General features: G+C 56.0%; 1 protein-coding gene across 1 annotated transcript; it reads left to right on the forward strand.

Moving 5' to 3' along the window:
• The first annotated feature begins 9,111 nt into the window (after nucleotides 1–9,111).
• On the forward strand, nucleotides 9,112–11,952 carry LOC102921705 (interferon alpha-3-like). Its single transcript, XM_076563463.1, has 3 exons — nucleotides 9,112–9,698; nucleotides 10,384–10,436; nucleotides 11,810–11,952. Exons 1-3 carry the CDS (start codon nucleotides 9,112–9,114, stop codon nucleotides 11,950–11,952), a joined length of 783 nt encoding a protein of 260 aa, XP_076419578.1.
• The last annotated feature ends 6,229 nt before the right edge of the window (nucleotides 11,953–18,181 follow it).

Genomic DNA, 18,181 nt, shown 5'->3' on the forward strand with positions numbered 1-18,181 from the left:
TCTGAAAGTATGCTGAGAAGCAGAGGACATCGTCATAATCCGGGTGGGGGAGGGCGGATGCAGGGCGGGTCCAGTCACAAGGAGGGTGTTCAAACTTGTGTTTCGGTTCCAGAGGGACAGTGGATCTGAGGAGTACCAGAGATTGGGTCACTTCAAGAAAGCACACTGAGGCAGAGCAAGGGGCTCTCTATCCAAGGACAGGAAATGCCATTGGGCTGAGTGTGTGGTTCAAGCAAAAGAAGGCAGAGAGTTGCCCAGCAGGAGCGCGATCCTCCTGCTTCAAGTCCCTCTGGGCTGAGGTCAGCACTGGCTGGTTCAGGCACAATGGAGGAGCCAGGACTGGTGCCCTCTTTGGGACCCTCTTCCTTTCCGGGCCGAGCTCTCCTCTTTCCCACCTCCACTTCCCGGCCCCCCAGGTTCCCAGGTCCTGAGGGCAAGCAGGACGGCTCCCGCCTCCCAAACGCACCACTCGCGGGGAGTTTGAGCCCAGAGGAAACCATAACCAAACAAAGTGGGGCTCCCTGGGATTGGAGCCTCCACATTATGCCCGCAATGTGTCCTCTGTCCAAGCGAGTCCGTGTGCACTTCGGTTCCAGGCCTCCGTGGGCCATACCCGCAGAACGCAGGCAGGACGAGGCCGGCGATCGATCGGGCTCCCGTGAGGCGCTCGATTTCGCGCGAAGCCAGGAGTCCGGTCAGCCAGAGCCCAAACAATGCTGGAGCCTTCAGTGTGCACTATTAAAGTAGAAACCAAAACTCCGTGCGCAATGGGTCTGCAGTCTTGCTGTACGCGCCCGCCCCCTGTCGGCCAGCTCCGGAATCCTTACGCTCTGGCATGGTGCCTGTGCTCCTCCTCCTCCTGGGAGTGATGCTGGGCTGCAGCACAGCCTGCTCACTGGACAGGGGTGCATCTTGGAGCCTGCGCCTGCAGCGCGGGGAAACCGCCAGGTTGTTAGGGCAGCTGAAAAGCCTGCCGGGCCACCAGTGCCTGCGGGACAGAATGGATTTCAGATGTCCCTGGAAGAAAGGGCGCATCAGCCAAGGGGAGCAGAAAGAAGAAGATGCCACCTGTTGCCACTCCGAGATGCTCAGGCAGCTCCTCCAGCTCTTCGCGACAGAGGCCAGCAGAGATGCCTGGGCAGAGAGGCCGCTTGGGCAACTTGTCACTAGTCTGTTGAGTGGCCTGGAAGCGCTGGAGGGGAGAGCAGCGGAGCCAAGCCCAGCCTGTGCACCTCCTTTGGCCATGGCCATCCGCACCTACTTTTGGGGGATCTCCCGCTATCTCCAGGCAAAGGGATACAGCCCTTGCTCGTGGGAGATCATCAGAGCGGAAATGCAAGTGGCCCTTAGGACATTCCCAGTGCCTGCAGAGAGAAACCCCAAGAAGAGAAGAAGGTCCATGGAGGAATCCCCGCCGCTCAGGTGACAGCATGCTCAGGGCCTCAAGTCGGAACACACACCCACACCCAACACACACACAGAGAGTCGCCTGCGGGACCTCATGAAAGGCGTCCGAATGGAAAACGAGGGCAAGAGCATCCATTTCTTTGAAGCATGCCATCGTACATCGCGCTCTACCAATGGGAGACTTGAAGGGCCGGGTGTGTCGTATCACATCTGTTTCCTAATAAAGCTATGATTCCAAATCTTCTCGATCGGTTTCCATTCCTGGTTGGGGTCGGGCACCAGCCACGGGTGGGAAAGATTTTTCCTGTGTCAGCATAGACTGAAGCTCAGCGGGTCCTGCCTTCCTTCTGTTAGCTAGGAACTCAAGAGTCTGGAGTCTGGAGGCAGAAGGCTGCCTCCTCTTTGCTCACTGAAAGGGCCCTAGAGAGAGGGATTGCAAAGCCCCTTGATGAATGCTGCCAGCATGGCCCTCTGGCAAGCCCTGGGCCTTGCTTGTGTCCGTGCAGTCCAAGACACGAGTCGCCGCCGCCGACTGTGTCCCTGGTGTTGGCAAGATGGGTGGCCATCTCTCTATTAGGAGAAAGGGTCCAGTGATTCACCTGGGGTGGTGCACTGGGACGGGATAACTAGACCGACCTAATACTCCAGGAGACAAACAAGGACTCTGCCCTGTTCTGTCAACCTCTTTCTGTTCTCACAGGACAGTAGTGCCTTGCGCTGATCAGCCCAATGCGAGCCACTGGGTGATCAGAGGCAGGAGGAGGCAAGTGTAGGGACACCGAGGAGACCCTTCCTGGTCTCCCTCTTATGTGACACTGCTGCTTGCCAGGGTGCTCAGACATGCCTCTTGTGCTTTCCCTTCCATTTGTCCTGTGGAGACACACAGGTGCAGAAAATAGCAATATGGGCTTGGTTTGGAGATTGAGACTCACACAAGATGTCAGCTATTCAACTTCACAGACTCTAGGTGACTTTCAAGAAGCACTGCAGGAGACAGACTCAGGCAGGGATCTAGGCTGTTGAGTGTAGGAGTGTGTTTGTGTGTGTGTGTGTGTGTGTGTGTGTGTGTGTGTGTGTGTTTGGTGGTGGGGACACCTGGTCACCCATAGACAAGCTGAGCCAAAGGCCCCAGGAGGTGAGGTGGGGGAAGGCCCGATCATGTAAGTCCTTGCAGGGCACCACAGTGACCCAGACAGCACACTGGCCGGCCAGGCAGCCTTGCAGTCTTCCTGGACTCCTTCTCTCTAAAGTCAGGGCTGGGATTCGTGGAGTCAGCAGGGCGCACTAGCCAGGTTCCTGCCACACTCCTCAGGCTCTCCTCTGAGTTCCGAGTTCTTGGTTCTGCTGCTGATGCTCACTAAGAGCCACCGAGAGAGAAGTGAATGCTGACTTCTGCTCTCCTATCCTCTGTCCCCAGCTGCCTACTCCACTGCCAGGCCACATTCACCTCCCAGGCTCCCCTTACTGATCCATTCCCCACAATGAGCAGAATTCCAAGACAGGACACTGGGCTCAAGACTGAGTTTGAAACACATCCCTGGGAAGTCTCCTCGCACAACTTTCCTAGGAGCTCCTGCTGAGGGGTCACCCAGTGCCTAGCCTTCCTCTCCTCCAAAGGTCCCATTGTAGGCCATCCCAAGAGAAGAGAGCCATGCCTCATGCAGACCCAGGTCTTCCCTGGCCAAAATGATCAGCTGACGACTGTGAACCCACTGAGAAGCCCAAGAGCTCAGGTGCCCCACAGGCCACCGCTGTCCCACTGGAACGAGCACCCAGGATTATTGAAAAAGTGTTCGAATCCCAACAAGAAGCTCAGAGTACACCAAGCAGCACAGCCAGAGAGAGGCAGCACATGAGCTGTGAGCACTTGGCTCAGGGTCTGAGGCTTTTCCTGGAGAGGCAGGTAGGTGCAAGAGATGCTGTGGATACCTAGCAGGTGGCTTCTGGAACTTGCCAGTGCCTGTGGTCCCCTGGCACTTCATTCAGCTTCCAAGGCGGAGTCAGTTCCCCACCGCCCCTGCATGCCCCTTTCCCATTCTTGTTCAGTGTTTGCAGTTCTTGGGAGTTGAGAGACCCTGGTGCTTTGCCTGCTCTCAGTCTTCTAAAAACCACCTGTGCAGGTGCTGCTGTTGTGCCTGAGGTCGGCCTCTTGGGAGCAGAGTGTCCGCGGGTCTGCCCTGGAGCCATGAAGTTGTCTGGGGAAGAGGAGAAGGCAGCTGAGCAGGGCGGACTGACTCCTGGGGTCCGGTGTCCTTGGGAGTGAAGAAGGGTGAGAGGCAGAGGGACACAGGCCCTCCCTCCGGGAACAGCGCTGGTGGGGTAAAGAAGGGCAAAGGAGGCACTGGGAACTCCTGACAGCCTGCTGGGCAAACAGCGGGGTCAGGTTGGCCTGCACTGCTTCCCAGCAAACCTCCACCAATGTTACCAGGCTCCACCAACTGAAACAGCAGAGAAGCCCTCGGATCCTCAGGCCTGAAAGAGGAGCCCAAGGCCAATGCTTTGAGACCATTCAGCTAAAGACAGTAGAGATCTGACTAAACGTTTCAAGAGAGACTGAGAGAGAGATCAATAGAGCAAGGAAGAGAGAAAAAATATTTTAAAAAAATAAAATGAAGTAAAATAAAATGAAATAAAAAAGTAAAATAAAATGAAATAAAATAAAATAAAATAAAATAAAATAAAATAAAATAAAGAGAGAAGCCAACAATCTCTAAAACTCCTTAGACCCCAAGCGAAAGAATTTCTGAAAGTATGCTGAGAAGCAGAGGACATCGTCATAATCCGGGTGTGGGAGGGCCGATGCAGGGCGGGTCCAGTCACAAGGAGGGAGTTCAAACTTGTGTTTCCGTTCCAGAGGGACAGTGGATCTGAGGAGTACCAGAGATTGGGTCACTTCAAGAAAGCACACTGAGGCAGAGCAAGGGGCTCTCTATCCAAGGACAGGAAATGCCATTGGGCTGAGTGTGTGGTTCAAGCAAAAGAAGGCAGAGAGTTGCCCAGCAGGAGCGCGATCCTCCTGCTTCAAGTCCCTCTGGGCTGAAGTCAGAGCTGGCTGGTTCAGGCACAATGGAGGAGCCAGGACCGGTGCCCTCTTTGGGACCCTCTTCCTTTCCGGGCCGAGCTCTCCTCTTTCCAACCTCCACTTCCCGGCCCCCCAGGTTCCCAGGTCCTGAGGGCAAGCAGGACGGCTCCCGCCTCCCAAACGCACCACTCGCGGGGAGTTTGAGCCCAGAGGAAACCATAACCAAACAAAGTGGGGCTCCCTGGGATTGGAGCCTCCACATTATGCCCGCAATGTGTCCTCTGTCCAAGCGAGTCCGTGTGCACTTCGGTTCCAGGCCTCCGTGGGCCATACCCGCAGAACGCAGGCAGGACGAGGCCGGCGATCGATCGGGCTCCCGTGAGGCGCTCGATTTCGCGCGAAGCCAGGAGTCCGGTCAGCCAGAGCCCAAACAATGCTGGAGCCTTCAGTGTGCACTATTAAAGTAGAAACCAAAACTCAGTGCGCAATGGGTCTGCAGTCGTGCTGTACGCGCCCGCCCCCTGTCGGCCAGCTCCGGAATCCTTACGCTCTGGCATGGTGCCTGTGCTCCTCCTCCTCCTGGGAGTGATGCTGGGCTGCAGCACAGCCTGCTCACTGGACAGGGGTGCATCTTGGAGCCTGCGCCTGCAGCGCGGGGAAAGCGCCAGGTTGTTAGGGCAGCTGAAAACCCTGCGGGGCCACCAGTGCCTGCGGGACAGAATGGATTTCAGATGCCCCTGGAAGAAAGGGCGCATCAGCCAAGGGGAGCAGAAAGAAGAAGATGCCACCTGTTGCCACTCCGAGATGCTCAGGCAGCTCCTCCAGCTCTTCGCGACAGAGGCCAGCAGAGATGCCTGGGCAGAGAGGCCGCTTGGGCAACTTGTCACTAGTCTGTTGAGTGGCCTGGAAGCGCTGGAGGGGAGAGCAGCGGAGCCAAGCCCAGCCTGTGCACCTCCTTTGGCCATGGCCATCCGCACCTACTTTTGGGGGATCTCCCGCTATCTCCAGGCAAAGGGATACAGCCCTTGCTCGTGGGAGATCATCAGAGCGGAAATGCAAGTGGCCCTTTGGACATTCCCAGTGCCTGCAGAGAGAAACCCCAAGAAGAGAAGAAGGTCCATGGAGGAATCCCCGCCGCTCAGGTGACAGCATGCTCAGGGCCTCAAGTCGGAACACACACCCACACCCAACACACACACAGAGAGTCGCCTGCGGGACCTCATGAAAGGCATCCAAATGGAAAACGAGGGCACGAGCATCCATTTTTTGAAGCATGCCATCGTACATCGCGCTCTACCAATGGGAGACTTGAAGGGCCGGGTGTGTCATATCACATCTGTTTCCTAATAAAGCTATGATTCCAAATCTTCTCGATGGGTTTCCATTCCTGGTTGGGGTCGGGCACCAGCCACGGGTGGGAAAGATTTTTCCTGTGTCAGCATAGACTGAAGCTCAGCGGGTCCTGCCTTCCTTCTGTTAGCTAGGTACTCAAGAGTCTGGAGTCTGGAGGCAGAAGGCTGCCTCCTCTTTGCTCACTGAAAGGGCCCTAGAGAGGGGGATTGCAAAGCCCCTGGATGAATGCTGCCAGCATGGCCCTCTGGCAAGCCCTGGGCCTTGCTTGTGTCCGTGCAGTCCAAGACACGAGTCGCCACCGACTGTGTCCCTGGTGTTGGCAAGATGGGTGGCCATCTCTCTATTAGGAGAAAGGGTCCAGTGATTCACCTGGGGTGGTGCACTGGGATCGGGTAACTAGACCGTCCTAATACTCCAGGAGACACACAAGGACTCTGCCCTGTTCTGTCAGCCTCTTTCTGTTCTCACAGGACAGTAGTGCCTGGCGCTGATCAGCTCAAAGCGAGCCACTGGGTGACCAGAGGCAGGAGGAGGCAAGTGTAGGGACACCGAGGAGACCCTTCCTGGTCTCCCTCTTATGTGACACTGCTGCTTGCCAGGGTGCTCAGACATGCCTCTTGTGCTTTCCCTTCCCTTTGTCCTGTGGAGACACACAGGTGCGGAAAATAGCAATATGGGCCTGGTTTGGACATTGAGACTCACACAAGATGTCAGCTATTCAACTTCACAGACTCTAGGTGACTTTCAAGAAGCACTGCAGGAGACAGACTCAGGCAGGGATCTAGGCTGTTGAGTGTAGGAGTGTGTTTGTGTGTGTGTGTGTGTGTGTGTGTGTGTGTGTGTGTGTGTGTGTGTGTGTGTTTGGTGGTGGGGACACCTGGCCACCCATAGACAAGCTGAGCCAAAGGCCCCAGGAGGTGAGGTGGGGGAAGGCCCGATCATGTAAGTCCTTGCAGGGCACCACAGTGACCCAGACAGCACACTGGCCGGCCAGGCAGCCTTGCAGTCTTCCTGGACTCCTTCTCTCTAAAGTCAGGGCTGGGATTCGTGGAGTCAGCAGGGCGCACTAGCCAGGTTCCTGCCACACTCCTCAGGCTCTCCTCTGAGTTCCGAGTTCTTGGTTCTGCTGCTGATGCTCACTAAGAGCCACCGAGAGAGAAGTGAAGGCTGACTTCTGCTCTCCTATCCTCTGTCCCCAGCTGCCTACTCCACTGCCAGGCCACATTCACCTCCCAGGCTCCCCTTACTGATCCATTCCCCACAATGAGCAGAATTCCAAGACAGGACACTGGGCTCAAGACTGAGTTTGAAACACATCCCTGGGAAGTCTCCTCGCACAACTTTCCTAGGAGCTCCTGCTGAGGGGTCACCCAGTGCCTAGCCTTCCTCTCCTCCAAAGGTCCCATTGTAGGCCATCCCAAGAGAAGAGAGCCATGCCTCATGCAGACCCAGGTCTTCCCTGGCCAAAATGATCAGCTGACGACTGTGAACCCACTGAGAAGCCCAAGAGCTCAGGTGCCCCACAGGCCACCGCTGTCCCACTGGAACGAGCACCCAGGATTATTGAAAAAGTGTTCGAATCCCAACAAGAAGCTCAGAGTACACCAAGCAGCACAGCCAGAGAGAGGCAGCACATGAGCTGTGAGCACTTGGCTCAGGGTCTGAGGCTTTTCCTGGAGAGGCAGGTAGGTGCAAGAGATGCTGTGGATACCTAGCAGGTGGCTTCTGGAACTTGCCAGTGCCTGTGGTCCCCTGGCACTTCATTCAGCTTCCAAGGCGGAGTCAGTTCCCCACCGCCCCTGCATGCCCCTTTCCCATTCTTGTTCAGTGTTTGCAGTTCTTGGGAGTTGAGAGACCCTGGTGCTTTGCCTGCTCTCAGTCTTCTAAAAACCACCTGTGCAGGTGCTGCTGTTGTGCCTGAGGTCGGCCTCTTGGGAGCAGAGTGTCCGCGGGTCTGCCCTGGAGCCATGAAGTTGTCTGGGGAAGAGGAGAAGGCAGCTGAGCAGGGCGGACTGACTCCTGGGGTCCGGTGTCCTTGGGAGTGAAGAAGGGTGAGAGGCAGAGGGACACAGGCCCTCCCTCCGGGAACAGCGCTGGTGGGGTAAAGAAGGGCAAAGGAGGCACTGGGAACTCCTGACAGCCTGCTGGGCAAACAGCGGGGTCAGGTTGGCCTGCACTGCTTCCCAGCAAACCTCCACAAATGTTAACAGGTTCCACCAACTGAAACAGCAGAGAAGCCCTCGGATCCTCAGGCCTGAAAGAGGAGCCCAAGGCCAATGCTTTGAGACCATTCAGCTAAAGACAGTAGAGATCTGACTAAACGTTTCAAGAGAGACTGAGAGAGAGATCAATAGAGCCAGGAAGAGAGAAAAAAATATTTAAAAAAAAAATAAAATGAAGTAAAATAAAATGAATTAAAATAAAATAAAATAAAATAAAATAAAATAAAATAAAATAAAGAGAGAAGCCAACAATCTCTAAAACTCCTTAGACCCCAAGCGAAAGACTTTCTGAAAGTATGCTGAGAAGCAGAGGACATCGTCATAATCCGGGTGGGGGAGGGCCGATGCAGGGCGGGTCCAGTCACAAGGAGGGTGTTCAAACTTTTGTTTAGGTGCCAGAGGGACAGTGGATCTGAGGAGTACCAGAGATTGGGTCACTTCAAGAAAGCACACTGAGGCAGAGCAAGGGGCTCTCTATCCAAGGACAGGAAATGCCATTGGGCTGAGTAAGAAGGCAGAGAGTTGCCCAGCAGGAGCGCGATCCTCCTGCTTCAAGTCCCTCTGGGCTGAGGTCAGCACTGGCTGGTTCAGGCACAATGGAGGAGCCAGGACCGGTGCCCTCTTTGGGACCCTCTTCCTTTCCGGGCCGAGCTCTCCTCTTTCCCACCTCCACTTCCCGGCCCCCCAGGTTCCCAGGTCCTGAGGGCAAGCAGGACGGCTCCCGCCTCCCAAACGCACCACTCGCGGGGAGTTTGAGCCCAGAGGAAACCATAACCAAACAAAGTGGGGCTCCCTGGGATTGGAGCCTCCACATTATGCCCGCAATGTGTCCTCTGTCCAAGCGAGTCCGTGTGCACTTCGGTTCCAGGCCTCCGTGGGCCATACCCGCAGAACGCAGGCAGGACGAGGCCGGCGATCGATCGGGCTCCCGTGAGGCGCTCGATTTCGCGCGAAGCCAGGAGTCCGGTCAGCCAGAGCCCAAACAATGCTGGAGCCTTCAGTGTGCACTATTAAAGTAGAAACCAAAACTCCGTGCGCAATGGGTCTGCAGTCTTGCTGTACGCGCCCGCCCCCTGTCGGCCAGCTCCGGAATCCTTACGCTCTGGCATGGTGCCTGTGCTCCTCCTCCTCCTGGCAGTGATGCTGGGCTGCAGCACAGCCTGCTCACTGGACAGGGGTGCATCTTGGAGCCTGCGCCTGCAGCGCGGGGAAACCGCCAGGTTGTTAGGGCAGCTGAAAAGCCTGCCGGGCCACCAGTGCCTGCGGGACAGAATGGATTTCAGATGTCCCTGGAAGAAAGGGCGCATCAGCCAAGGGGAGCAGAAAGAAGAAGATGCCACCTGTTGCCACTCCGAGATGCTCAGGCAGCTCCTCCAGCTCTTCGCGACAGAGGCCAGCAGAGATGCCTGGGCAGAGAGGCCGCTTGGGCAACTTGTCACTAGTCTGTTGAGTGGCCTGGAAGCGCTGGAGGGGAGAGCAGCGGAGCCAAGCCCAGCCTGTGCACCTCCTTTGGCCATGGCCATCCGCACCTACTTTTGGGGGATCTCCCGCTATCTCCAGGCAAAGGGATACAGCCCTTGCTCGTGGGAGATCATCAGAGCGGAAATGCAAGTGGCCCTTAGGACATTCCCAGTGCCTGCAGAGAGAAACCCCAAGAAGAGAAGAAGGTCCATGGAGGAATCCCCGCCGCTCAGGTGACAGCATGCTCAGGGCCTCAAGTCGGAACACACACCCACACCCAACACACACACAGAGAGTCGCCTGCGGGACCTCATGAAAGGCGTCCGAATGGAAAACGAGGGCAAGAGCATCCATTTCTTTGAAGCATGCCATCGTACATCGCGCTCTACCAATGGGAGACTTGAAGGGCCGGGTGTGTCGTATCACATCTGTTTCCTAATAAAGCTATGATTCCAAATCTTCTCGATGGGTTTCCATTCCTGGTTGGGGTCGGGCACCAGCCACGGGTGGGAAAGATTTTTCCTGTGTCAGCATAGACTGAAGCTCAGCGGGTCCTGCCTTCCTTCTGTTAGCTAGGAACTCAAGAGTCTGGAGTCTGGAGGCAGAAGGCTGCCTCCTCGTTGCTCACTGAAAGGGCCCTAGAGAGAGGGATTGCAAAGCCCCTGGATGAATGCTGCCAGCATGGCCCTCTGGCAAGCCCTGGGCCTTGCTTGTGTCCGTGCAGTCCAAGACACGAGTCGCCGCCGCCGACTGTGTCCCTGGTGTTGGCAAGATGGGTGGCCATCTCTCTATTAGGAGAAAGGGTCCAGTGATTCACCTGGGGTGGTGCACTGGGACCGGGTAACTAGACCGACCTAATACTCCAGGAGACAAACAAGGACTCTGCCCTGTTCTGTCAACCTCTTTCTGTTCTCACAGGACAGTAGTGCCTTGCGCTGATCAGCCCAATGCGAGCCACTGGGTGACCAGAGGCAGGAGGAGGCAAGTGTAGGGACACCGAGGAGACCCTTCCTGGTCTCCCTCTTATGTGACACTGCTGCTTGCCAGGGTGCTCAGACATGCCTCTTGTGCTTTCCCTTCCCTTTGTCCTGTGGAGACACACAGGTGCAGAAAATAGCAATATGGGCTTGGTTTGGAGATTGAGACTCACAGAAGATGTCAGCTATTCAACTTCACAGACTCTAGGTGACTTTCAAGAAGCACTGCAGTAGACGGACTCAGGCAGGGATCTAGGCTGTTGAGTGTAGGAGTGTCTGTGTGTGTGTGTGTGTGTGTGTGTGTGTGTGTGTGTGTGTGTGTGTGTGTGTTTGGTGGCGGGGACGCCTGGCCACCCATAGACAAGCTGAGCCAAAGGCCCCAGGAGGTGAGGTGGGGGAAGGCCCGATCATGTAAGTCCTTGCAGGGCACCACAGTGACCCAGACAGCACACTGGACGGCCAGGCAGCCTTGCAGTCTTCCTGGACTCCTTCTCTCTAAAGTCAGGGCTGGGATACGTGGAGTCGGCAGGGCGCACTAGCCAGGTTCCTGCCACACTCCTCAGGCTCTCCTCTGAGTTCCGAGTTCTTGGTTCTGCTGCTGATGCTCACTAAGAGCCACCGAGAAGTGAAGGCTGACTTCTGCTCTCCTATCCTCTGTCCCCAGCTGCCTACTCCACTGCCAGGCCACATTCACCTCCCAGGCTCCCCTTACTGATCCATTCCCCACAATGAGCAGAATTCCAAGACAGGACCCTGGGCTCAAGACTGAGTTTGAAACACATCCCTGGGAAGTCTCCTCACACAACTTTCCTAGGAGCTCCTGCTGAGGGGTCACCCAGTGCCTAGCCTTCCTCTCCTCCAAAGGTCCCATTGTAGGCCATCCCAAGAGAAGAGAGCCATGCCTCATGCAGACCCAGGTCTTCCCTGGCCAAAATGATCAGCTGACGACTGTGAACCCACTGAGAAGCCCAAGAGCTCAGGTGCCCCACAGGCCACCGCTGTCCCACTGGAACGAGCACCCAGGATTATTGAAAAAGTGTTCGAATCCCAACAAGAAGCTCAGAGTACACCAAGCAGCACAGCCAGAGAGAGGCAGCACATGAGCTGTGAGCACTTGGCTCAGGGTCTGAGGCTTTTCCTGGAGAGGCAGGTAGGTGCAAGAGATGCTGTGGATACCTAGCAGGTGGCTTCTGGAACTTGCCAGTGCCTGTGGTCCCCTGGCACTTCATTCAGCTTCCAAGGCGGAGTCAGTTCCCCACCGCCCCTGCATGCCCCTTTCCCATTCTTGTTCAGTGTTTGCAGTTCTTGGGAGTTGAGAGACCCTGGTGCTTCCCCTGCCCTCAGTCTTCTAAAAACCACCTGTGCAGGTGCTGCTGTTGTGCCTGAGGTCAGCCTCTTGGGAGCAGAGTGTCCGCGGGTCTGCCCTGGAGCCATGAAGTTGTCTGGGGAAGAGGAGAAGGCAGCTGAGCAGGGCGGACTGACTCCTGGGGTCCGGTGTCCTTGGGAGTGAAGAAGGGTGAGAGGCAGAGGGACACAGGCCCTCCCTCCGGGAACAGCGCTGGTGGGGTAAAGAAGGGCAAAGGAGGCACTGGGAACTCCTGACAGCCTGCTGGGCAAACAGCGGGGTCAGGTTGGCCTGCACTGCTTCCCAGCAAACCTCCACAAATGTTAACAGGTTCCACCAACTGAAACAGCAGAGAAGCCCTCGGATCCTCAGGCCTGAAAGAGGAGCCCAAGGCCAATGCTTTGAGACCATTCAGCTAAAGACAGTAGAGATCTGACTAAACGTTTCAAGAGAGACTGAGAGAGAGATCAATAGAGCCAGGAAGAGAGAAAAAAATATTTAAAAAAAAATAAAATGAAGTAAAATAAAATAAATAAAATAAAATAAAATAAAGAGAGAAGCCAACAATCTCTAAAACTCCTTAGACCCCAAGCGAAAGACTTTCTGAAAGTATGCTGAGAAGCAGAGGACATCGTCATAATCCGGGTGGGGGAGGGCCGATGCAGGGCGGGTCCAGTCACAAGGAGGGTGTTCAAACTTTTGTTTAGGTGCCAGAGGGACAGTGGATCTGAGGAGTACCAGAGATTGGGTCACTTCAAGAAAGCACACTGAGGCAGAGCAAGGGGCTCTCTATCCCAGGACAGGAAATGCCATTGGGCTGAGTAAGAAGGCAGAGAGTTGCCCAGCAGGAGCGCGATCCTCCTGCTTCAAGTCCCTCTGGGCTGAGGTCAGCACTGGCTGGTTCAGGCACAATGGAGGAGCCAGGACCGGTGCCCTCTTTGGGACCCTCTTCCTTTCCGGGCCGAGCTCTCCTCTTTCCCACCTCCACTTCCCGGCCCCCCAGGTTCCCAGGTCCTGAGGGCAAGCAGGACGGCTCCCGCCTCCCAAACGCACCACTCGCGGGGAGTTTGAGCCCAGAGGAAACCATAACCAAACAAAGTGGGGCTCCCTGGGATTGGAGCCTCCACATTATGCCCGCAATGTGTCCTCTGTCCAAGCGAGTCCGTGTGCACTTCGGTTCCAGGCCTCCGTGGGCCATACCCGCAGAACGCAGGCAGGACGAGGCCGGCGATCGATCGGGCTCCCGTGAGGCGCTCGATTTCGCGCGAAGCCAGGAGTCCGGTCAGCCAGAGCCCAAACAATGCTGGAGCCTTCAGTGTGCACTATTAAAGTAGAAACCAAAACTCCGTGCGCAATGGGTCTGCAGTCTTGCTGTACGCGCCCGCCCCCTGTCGGCCAGCTCCGGAATCCTTACGCTCTGGCATGGTGCCTGTGCTCCTCCTCCTCCTGGGAGTGATGCTGGGCTGCAGCACAGCCTGCTCACTGGACAGGGGTGCATCTTGGAGCCTGCGCCTGCAGCGCGGGGAAAGCGCCAGGTTGTTAGGGCAGCTGAAAAGCCTGCGGGGCCACCAGTGCCTGCGGGACAGAATGGATTTCAGATGTCCCTGGAAGAAAGGGCGCATCAGCCAAGGGGAGCAGAAAGAAGAAGATGCCACCTGTTGCCACTCCGAGATGCTCAGGCAGCTCCTCCAGCTCTTCGCGACAGAGGCCAGCAGAGATGCCTGGGCAGAGAGGCCGCTTGGGCAACTTGTCACTAGTCTGTTGAGTGGCCTGGAAGCGCTGGAGGGGAGAGCAGCGGAGCCAAGCCCAGCCTGTGCACCTCCTTTGGCCATGGCCATCCGCACCTACTTTTGGGGGATCTCCCGCTATCTCCAGGCAAAGGGATACAGCCCTTGCTCGTGGGAGATCATCAGAGCGGAAATGCAAGTGGCCCTTAGGACATTCCCAGTGCCTGCAGAGAGAAACCCCAAGAAGAGAAGAAGGTCCATGGAGGAATCCCCGCCGCTCAGGTGACAGCATGCTCAGGGCCTCAAGTCGGAACACACACCCACACCCAACACACACACAGAGAGTCGCCTGCGGGACCTCATGAAAGGCGTCCGAATGGAAAACGAGGGCAAGAGCATCCATTTCTTTGAAGCATGCCATCGTACATCGCGCTCTACCAATGGGAGACTTGAAGGGCCGGGTGTGTCGTATCACATCTGTTTCCTAATAAAGCTATGATTCCAAATCTTCTCGATGGGTTTCCATTCCTGGTTGGGGTCGGGCACCAGCCACGGGTGGGAAAGATTTTTCCTGTGTCAGCATAGACTGAAGCTCAGCGGGTCCTGCCTTCCTTCTGTTAGCTAGGAACTCAAGAGTCTGGAGTCTGGAGGCAGAAGGCTGCCTCCTCTTTGCTCACTGAAAGGGCCCTAGAGAGAGGGATTGCAAAGCCCCTGGATGAATGCTGCCAGCATGGCCCTCTGGCAAGCCCTGGGCCTTGCTTGTGTCCGTGCAGTCCAAGACACGAGTCGCCGCCGCCGACTGTGTCCCTGGTGTTGGCAAGATGGGTGGCCATCTCTCTATTAGGAGAAAGGGTCCAGTGATTCACCTGGGGTGGTGCACTGGGACCGGGTAACTAGACCGACCTAATACTCCAGGAGACAAACAAGGACTCTGCCCTGTTCTGTCAACCTCTTTCTGTTCTCACAGGACAGTAGTGCCTTGCGCTGATCAGCCCAATGCGAGCCACTGGGTGACCAGAGGCAGGAGGAGGCAAGTGTAGGGACACCGAGGAGACCCTTCCTGGTCTCCCTCTTATGTGACACTGCTGCTTGCCAGGGTGCTCAGACATGCCTCTTGTGCTTTCCCTTCCCTTTGTCCTGTGGAGACACACAGGTGCAGAAAATAGCAATATGGGCTTGGTTTGGAGATTGAGACTCACAGAAGATGTCAGCTATTCAACTTCACAGACTCTAGGTGACTTTCAAGAAGCACTGCAGTAGACGGACTCAGGCAGGGATCTAGGCTGTTGAGTGTAGGAGTGTCTGTGTGTGTGTGTGTGTGTGTGTGTGTGTGTGTGTGTGTGTGTGTGTTTGGTGGCGGGGACGCCTGGCCACCCATAGACAAGCTGAGCCAAAGGCCCCAGGAGGTGAGGTGGGGGAAGGCCCGATCATGTAAGTCCTTACAGGGCACCACAGTGACCCAGACAGCACACTGGACGGCCAGGCAGCCTTGCAGTCTTCCTGGACTCCTTCTCTCTAAAGTCAGGGCTGGGATACGTGGAGTCGGCAGGGCGCACTAGCCAGGTTCCTGCCACACTCCTCAGGCTCTCCTCTGAGTTCCGAGTTCTTGGTTCTGCTGCTGATGCTCACTAAGAGCCACCGAGAAGTGAAGGCTGACTTCTGCTCTCCTATCCTCTGTCCCCAGCTGCCTACTCCACTGCCAGGCCACATTCACCTCCCAGGCTCCCCTTACTGATCCATTCCCCACAATGAGCAGAATTCCAAGACAGGACCCTGGGCTCAAGACTGAGTTTGAAACACATCCCTGGGAAGTCTCCTCACACAACTTTCCTAGGAGCTCCTGCTGAGGGGTCACCCAGTGCCTAGCCTTCCTCTCCTCCAAAGGTCCCATTGTAGGCCATCCCAAGAGAAGAGAGCCATGCCTCATGCAGACCCAGGTCTTCCCTGGCCAAAATGATCAGCTGACGACTGTGAACCCACTGAGAAGCCCAAGAGCTCAGGTGCCCCACAGGCCACCCCTGTCCCACTGGAACGAGCACCCAGGATTATTGAAAAAGTGTTCGAATCCCAACAAGAAGCTCAGAGTACACCAAGCAGCACAGCCAGAGAGAGGCAGCACATGAGCTGTGAGCACTTGGCTCAGGGTCTGAGGCTTTTCCTGGAGAGGCAGGTAGGTGCAAGAGATGCTGTGGATACCTAGCAGGTGGCTTCTGGAACTTGCCAGTGCCTGTGGTCCCCTGGCACTTCATTCAGCTTCCAAGGCGGAGTCAGTTCCCCACCGCCCCTGCATGCCCCTTTCCCATTCTTGTTCAGTGTTTGCAGTTCTTGGGAGTTGAGAGACCCTGGTGCTTTGCCTGCTCTCAGTCTTCTAAAAACCACCTGTGCAGGTGCTGCTGTTGTGCCTGAGGTCGGCCTCTTGGGAGCAGAGTGTCCGCGGGTCTGCCCTGGAGCCATGAAGTTGTCTGGGGAAGAGGAGAAGGCAGCTGAGCAGGGCGGACTGACTCCTGGGGTCCGGTGTCCTTGGGAGTGAAGAAGGGTGAGAGGCAGAGGGACACAGGCCCTCCCTCCGGGAACAGCGCTGGTGGGGTAAAGAAGGGCAAAGGAGGCACTGGGAACTCCTGACAGCCTGCTGGGCAAACAGCGGGGTCAGGTTGGCCTGCACTGCTTCCCAGCAAACCTCCACAAATGTTAACAGGTTCCACCAACTGAAACAGCAGAGAAGCCCTCGGATCCTCAGGCCTGAAAGAGGAGCCCAAGGCCAATGCTTTGAGACCATTCAGCTAAAGACAGTAGAGATCTGACTAAACGTTTCAAGAGAGACTGAGAGAGAGATCAATAGAGCCAGGAAGAGAGAAAAAAATATTTAAAAAAAAATAAAATGAAGTAAAATAAAATGAATTAAAATAAAATAAAATAAAATAAAATAAAATAAAATAAAATAAAATAAAATAAAATAAAATAAAATAAAGAGAGAAGCCAACAATCTCTAAAACTCCTTAGACCCCAAGCGAAAGACTTTCTGAAAGTATGCTGAGAAGCAGAGGACATCGTCATAATCCGGGTGGGGGAGGGCCGATGCAGGGCGGGTCCAGTCACAAGGAGGGTGTTCAAACTTTTGTTTAGGTGCCAGAGGGACAGTGGATCTGAGGAGTACCAGAGATTGGGTCACTTCAAGAAAGCACACTGAGGCAGAGCAAGGGGCTCTCTATCCCAGGACAGGAAATGCCATTGGGCTGAGTAAGAAGGCAGAGAGTTGCCCAGCAGGAGCGCGATCCTCCTGCTTCAAGTCCCTCTGGGCTGAAGTCAGCGCTGGCTGGTTCAGGCACAATGGAGGAGCCAGGACCGGTGCCCACTTGGGGACCCTCTTCCTTTCCGGGCCGAGCTCTCCTCTTTCCCACCTCCACTTCCCGCCCCCCAGGTTCCCAGGTCCTGAGGGCAAGCAGGACGGCTCCCGCCTCCCAAACGCACCACTCGCGGGGAGTTTGAGCCCAGAGGAAACCATAACCAAACAAAGTGGGGCTCCCTGGGATTGGAGCCTCCACATTATGCCCGCAATGTGTCCTCTGTCCAAGCGAGTCCGTGTGCACTTCGGTTCCAGGCCTCCGTGGGCCATACCCGCAGAACGCAGGCAGGACGAGGCCGGCGATCGATCGGGCTCCCGTGAGGCGCTCGATTTCGCGCGAAGCCAGGAGTCCGGTCAGCCAGAGCCCAAACAATGCTGGAGCCTTCAGTGTGCACTATTAAAGTAGAAACCAAAACTCCGTGCGCAATGGGTCTGCAGTCTTGCTGTACGCGCCCGCCCCCTGTCGGCCAGCTCCGGAATCCTTACGCTCTGGCATGGTGCCTGTGCTCCTCCTCCTCCTGGGAGTGATGCTGGGCTGCAGCACAGCCTGCTCACTGGACAGGGGTGCATCTTGGAGCCTGCGCCTGCAGCGCGGGGAAACCGCCAGGTTGTTAGGGCAGCTGAAAAGCCTGCCGGGCCACCAGTGCCTGCGGGACAGAATGGATTTCAGATGTCCCTGGAAGAAAGGGCGCATCAGCCAAGGGGAGCAGAAAGAAGAAGATGCCACCTGTTGCCACTCCGAGATGCTCAGGCAGCTCCTCCAGCTCTTCGCGACAGAGGCCAGCAGAGATGCCTGGGCAGAGAGGCCGCTTGGGCAACTTGTCACTAGTCTGTTGAGTGCCCTGGAAGCGCTGGAGGGGAGAGCAGCGGAGCCAAGCCCAGCCTGTGCATCTCCTTTGGCCATGGCCATCCGCACCTACTTTTGGGGGATCTCCCGCTATCTCCAGGCAAAGGGATACAGCCCTTGCTCGTGGGAGATCATCAGAGCGGAAATGCAAGTGGCCCTTAGGACATTCCCAGTGCCTGCAGAGAGAAACCCCAAGAAGAGAAGAAGGTCCATGGAGGAATCCCCGCCGCTCAGGTGACAGCATGCTCAGGGCCTCAAGTCGGAACACACACCCACACCCAACACACACACACAGAGTCGCCTGCGGGACCTCATGAAAGGCGTCCGAATGGAAAACGAGGGCAAGAGCATCCATTTCTTTGAAGCATGCCATCGTACATCGCGCTCTACCAATGGGAGACTTGAAGGGCCGGGTGTGTCGTATCACATCTGTTTCCTAATAAAGCTATGATTCCAAATCTTCTCGATGGGTTTCCA

The sequence above is a fragment of the Peromyscus maniculatus genome, chromosome 2 (genome assembly GCF_049852395.1).
Source record: "Peromyscus maniculatus bairdii isolate BWxNUB_F1_BW_parent chromosome 2, HU_Pman_BW_mat_3.1, whole genome shotgun sequence".
In the NCBI taxonomy this organism is placed as follows: domain Eukaryota; kingdom Metazoa; phylum Chordata; class Mammalia; order Rodentia; family Cricetidae; genus Peromyscus; species Peromyscus maniculatus.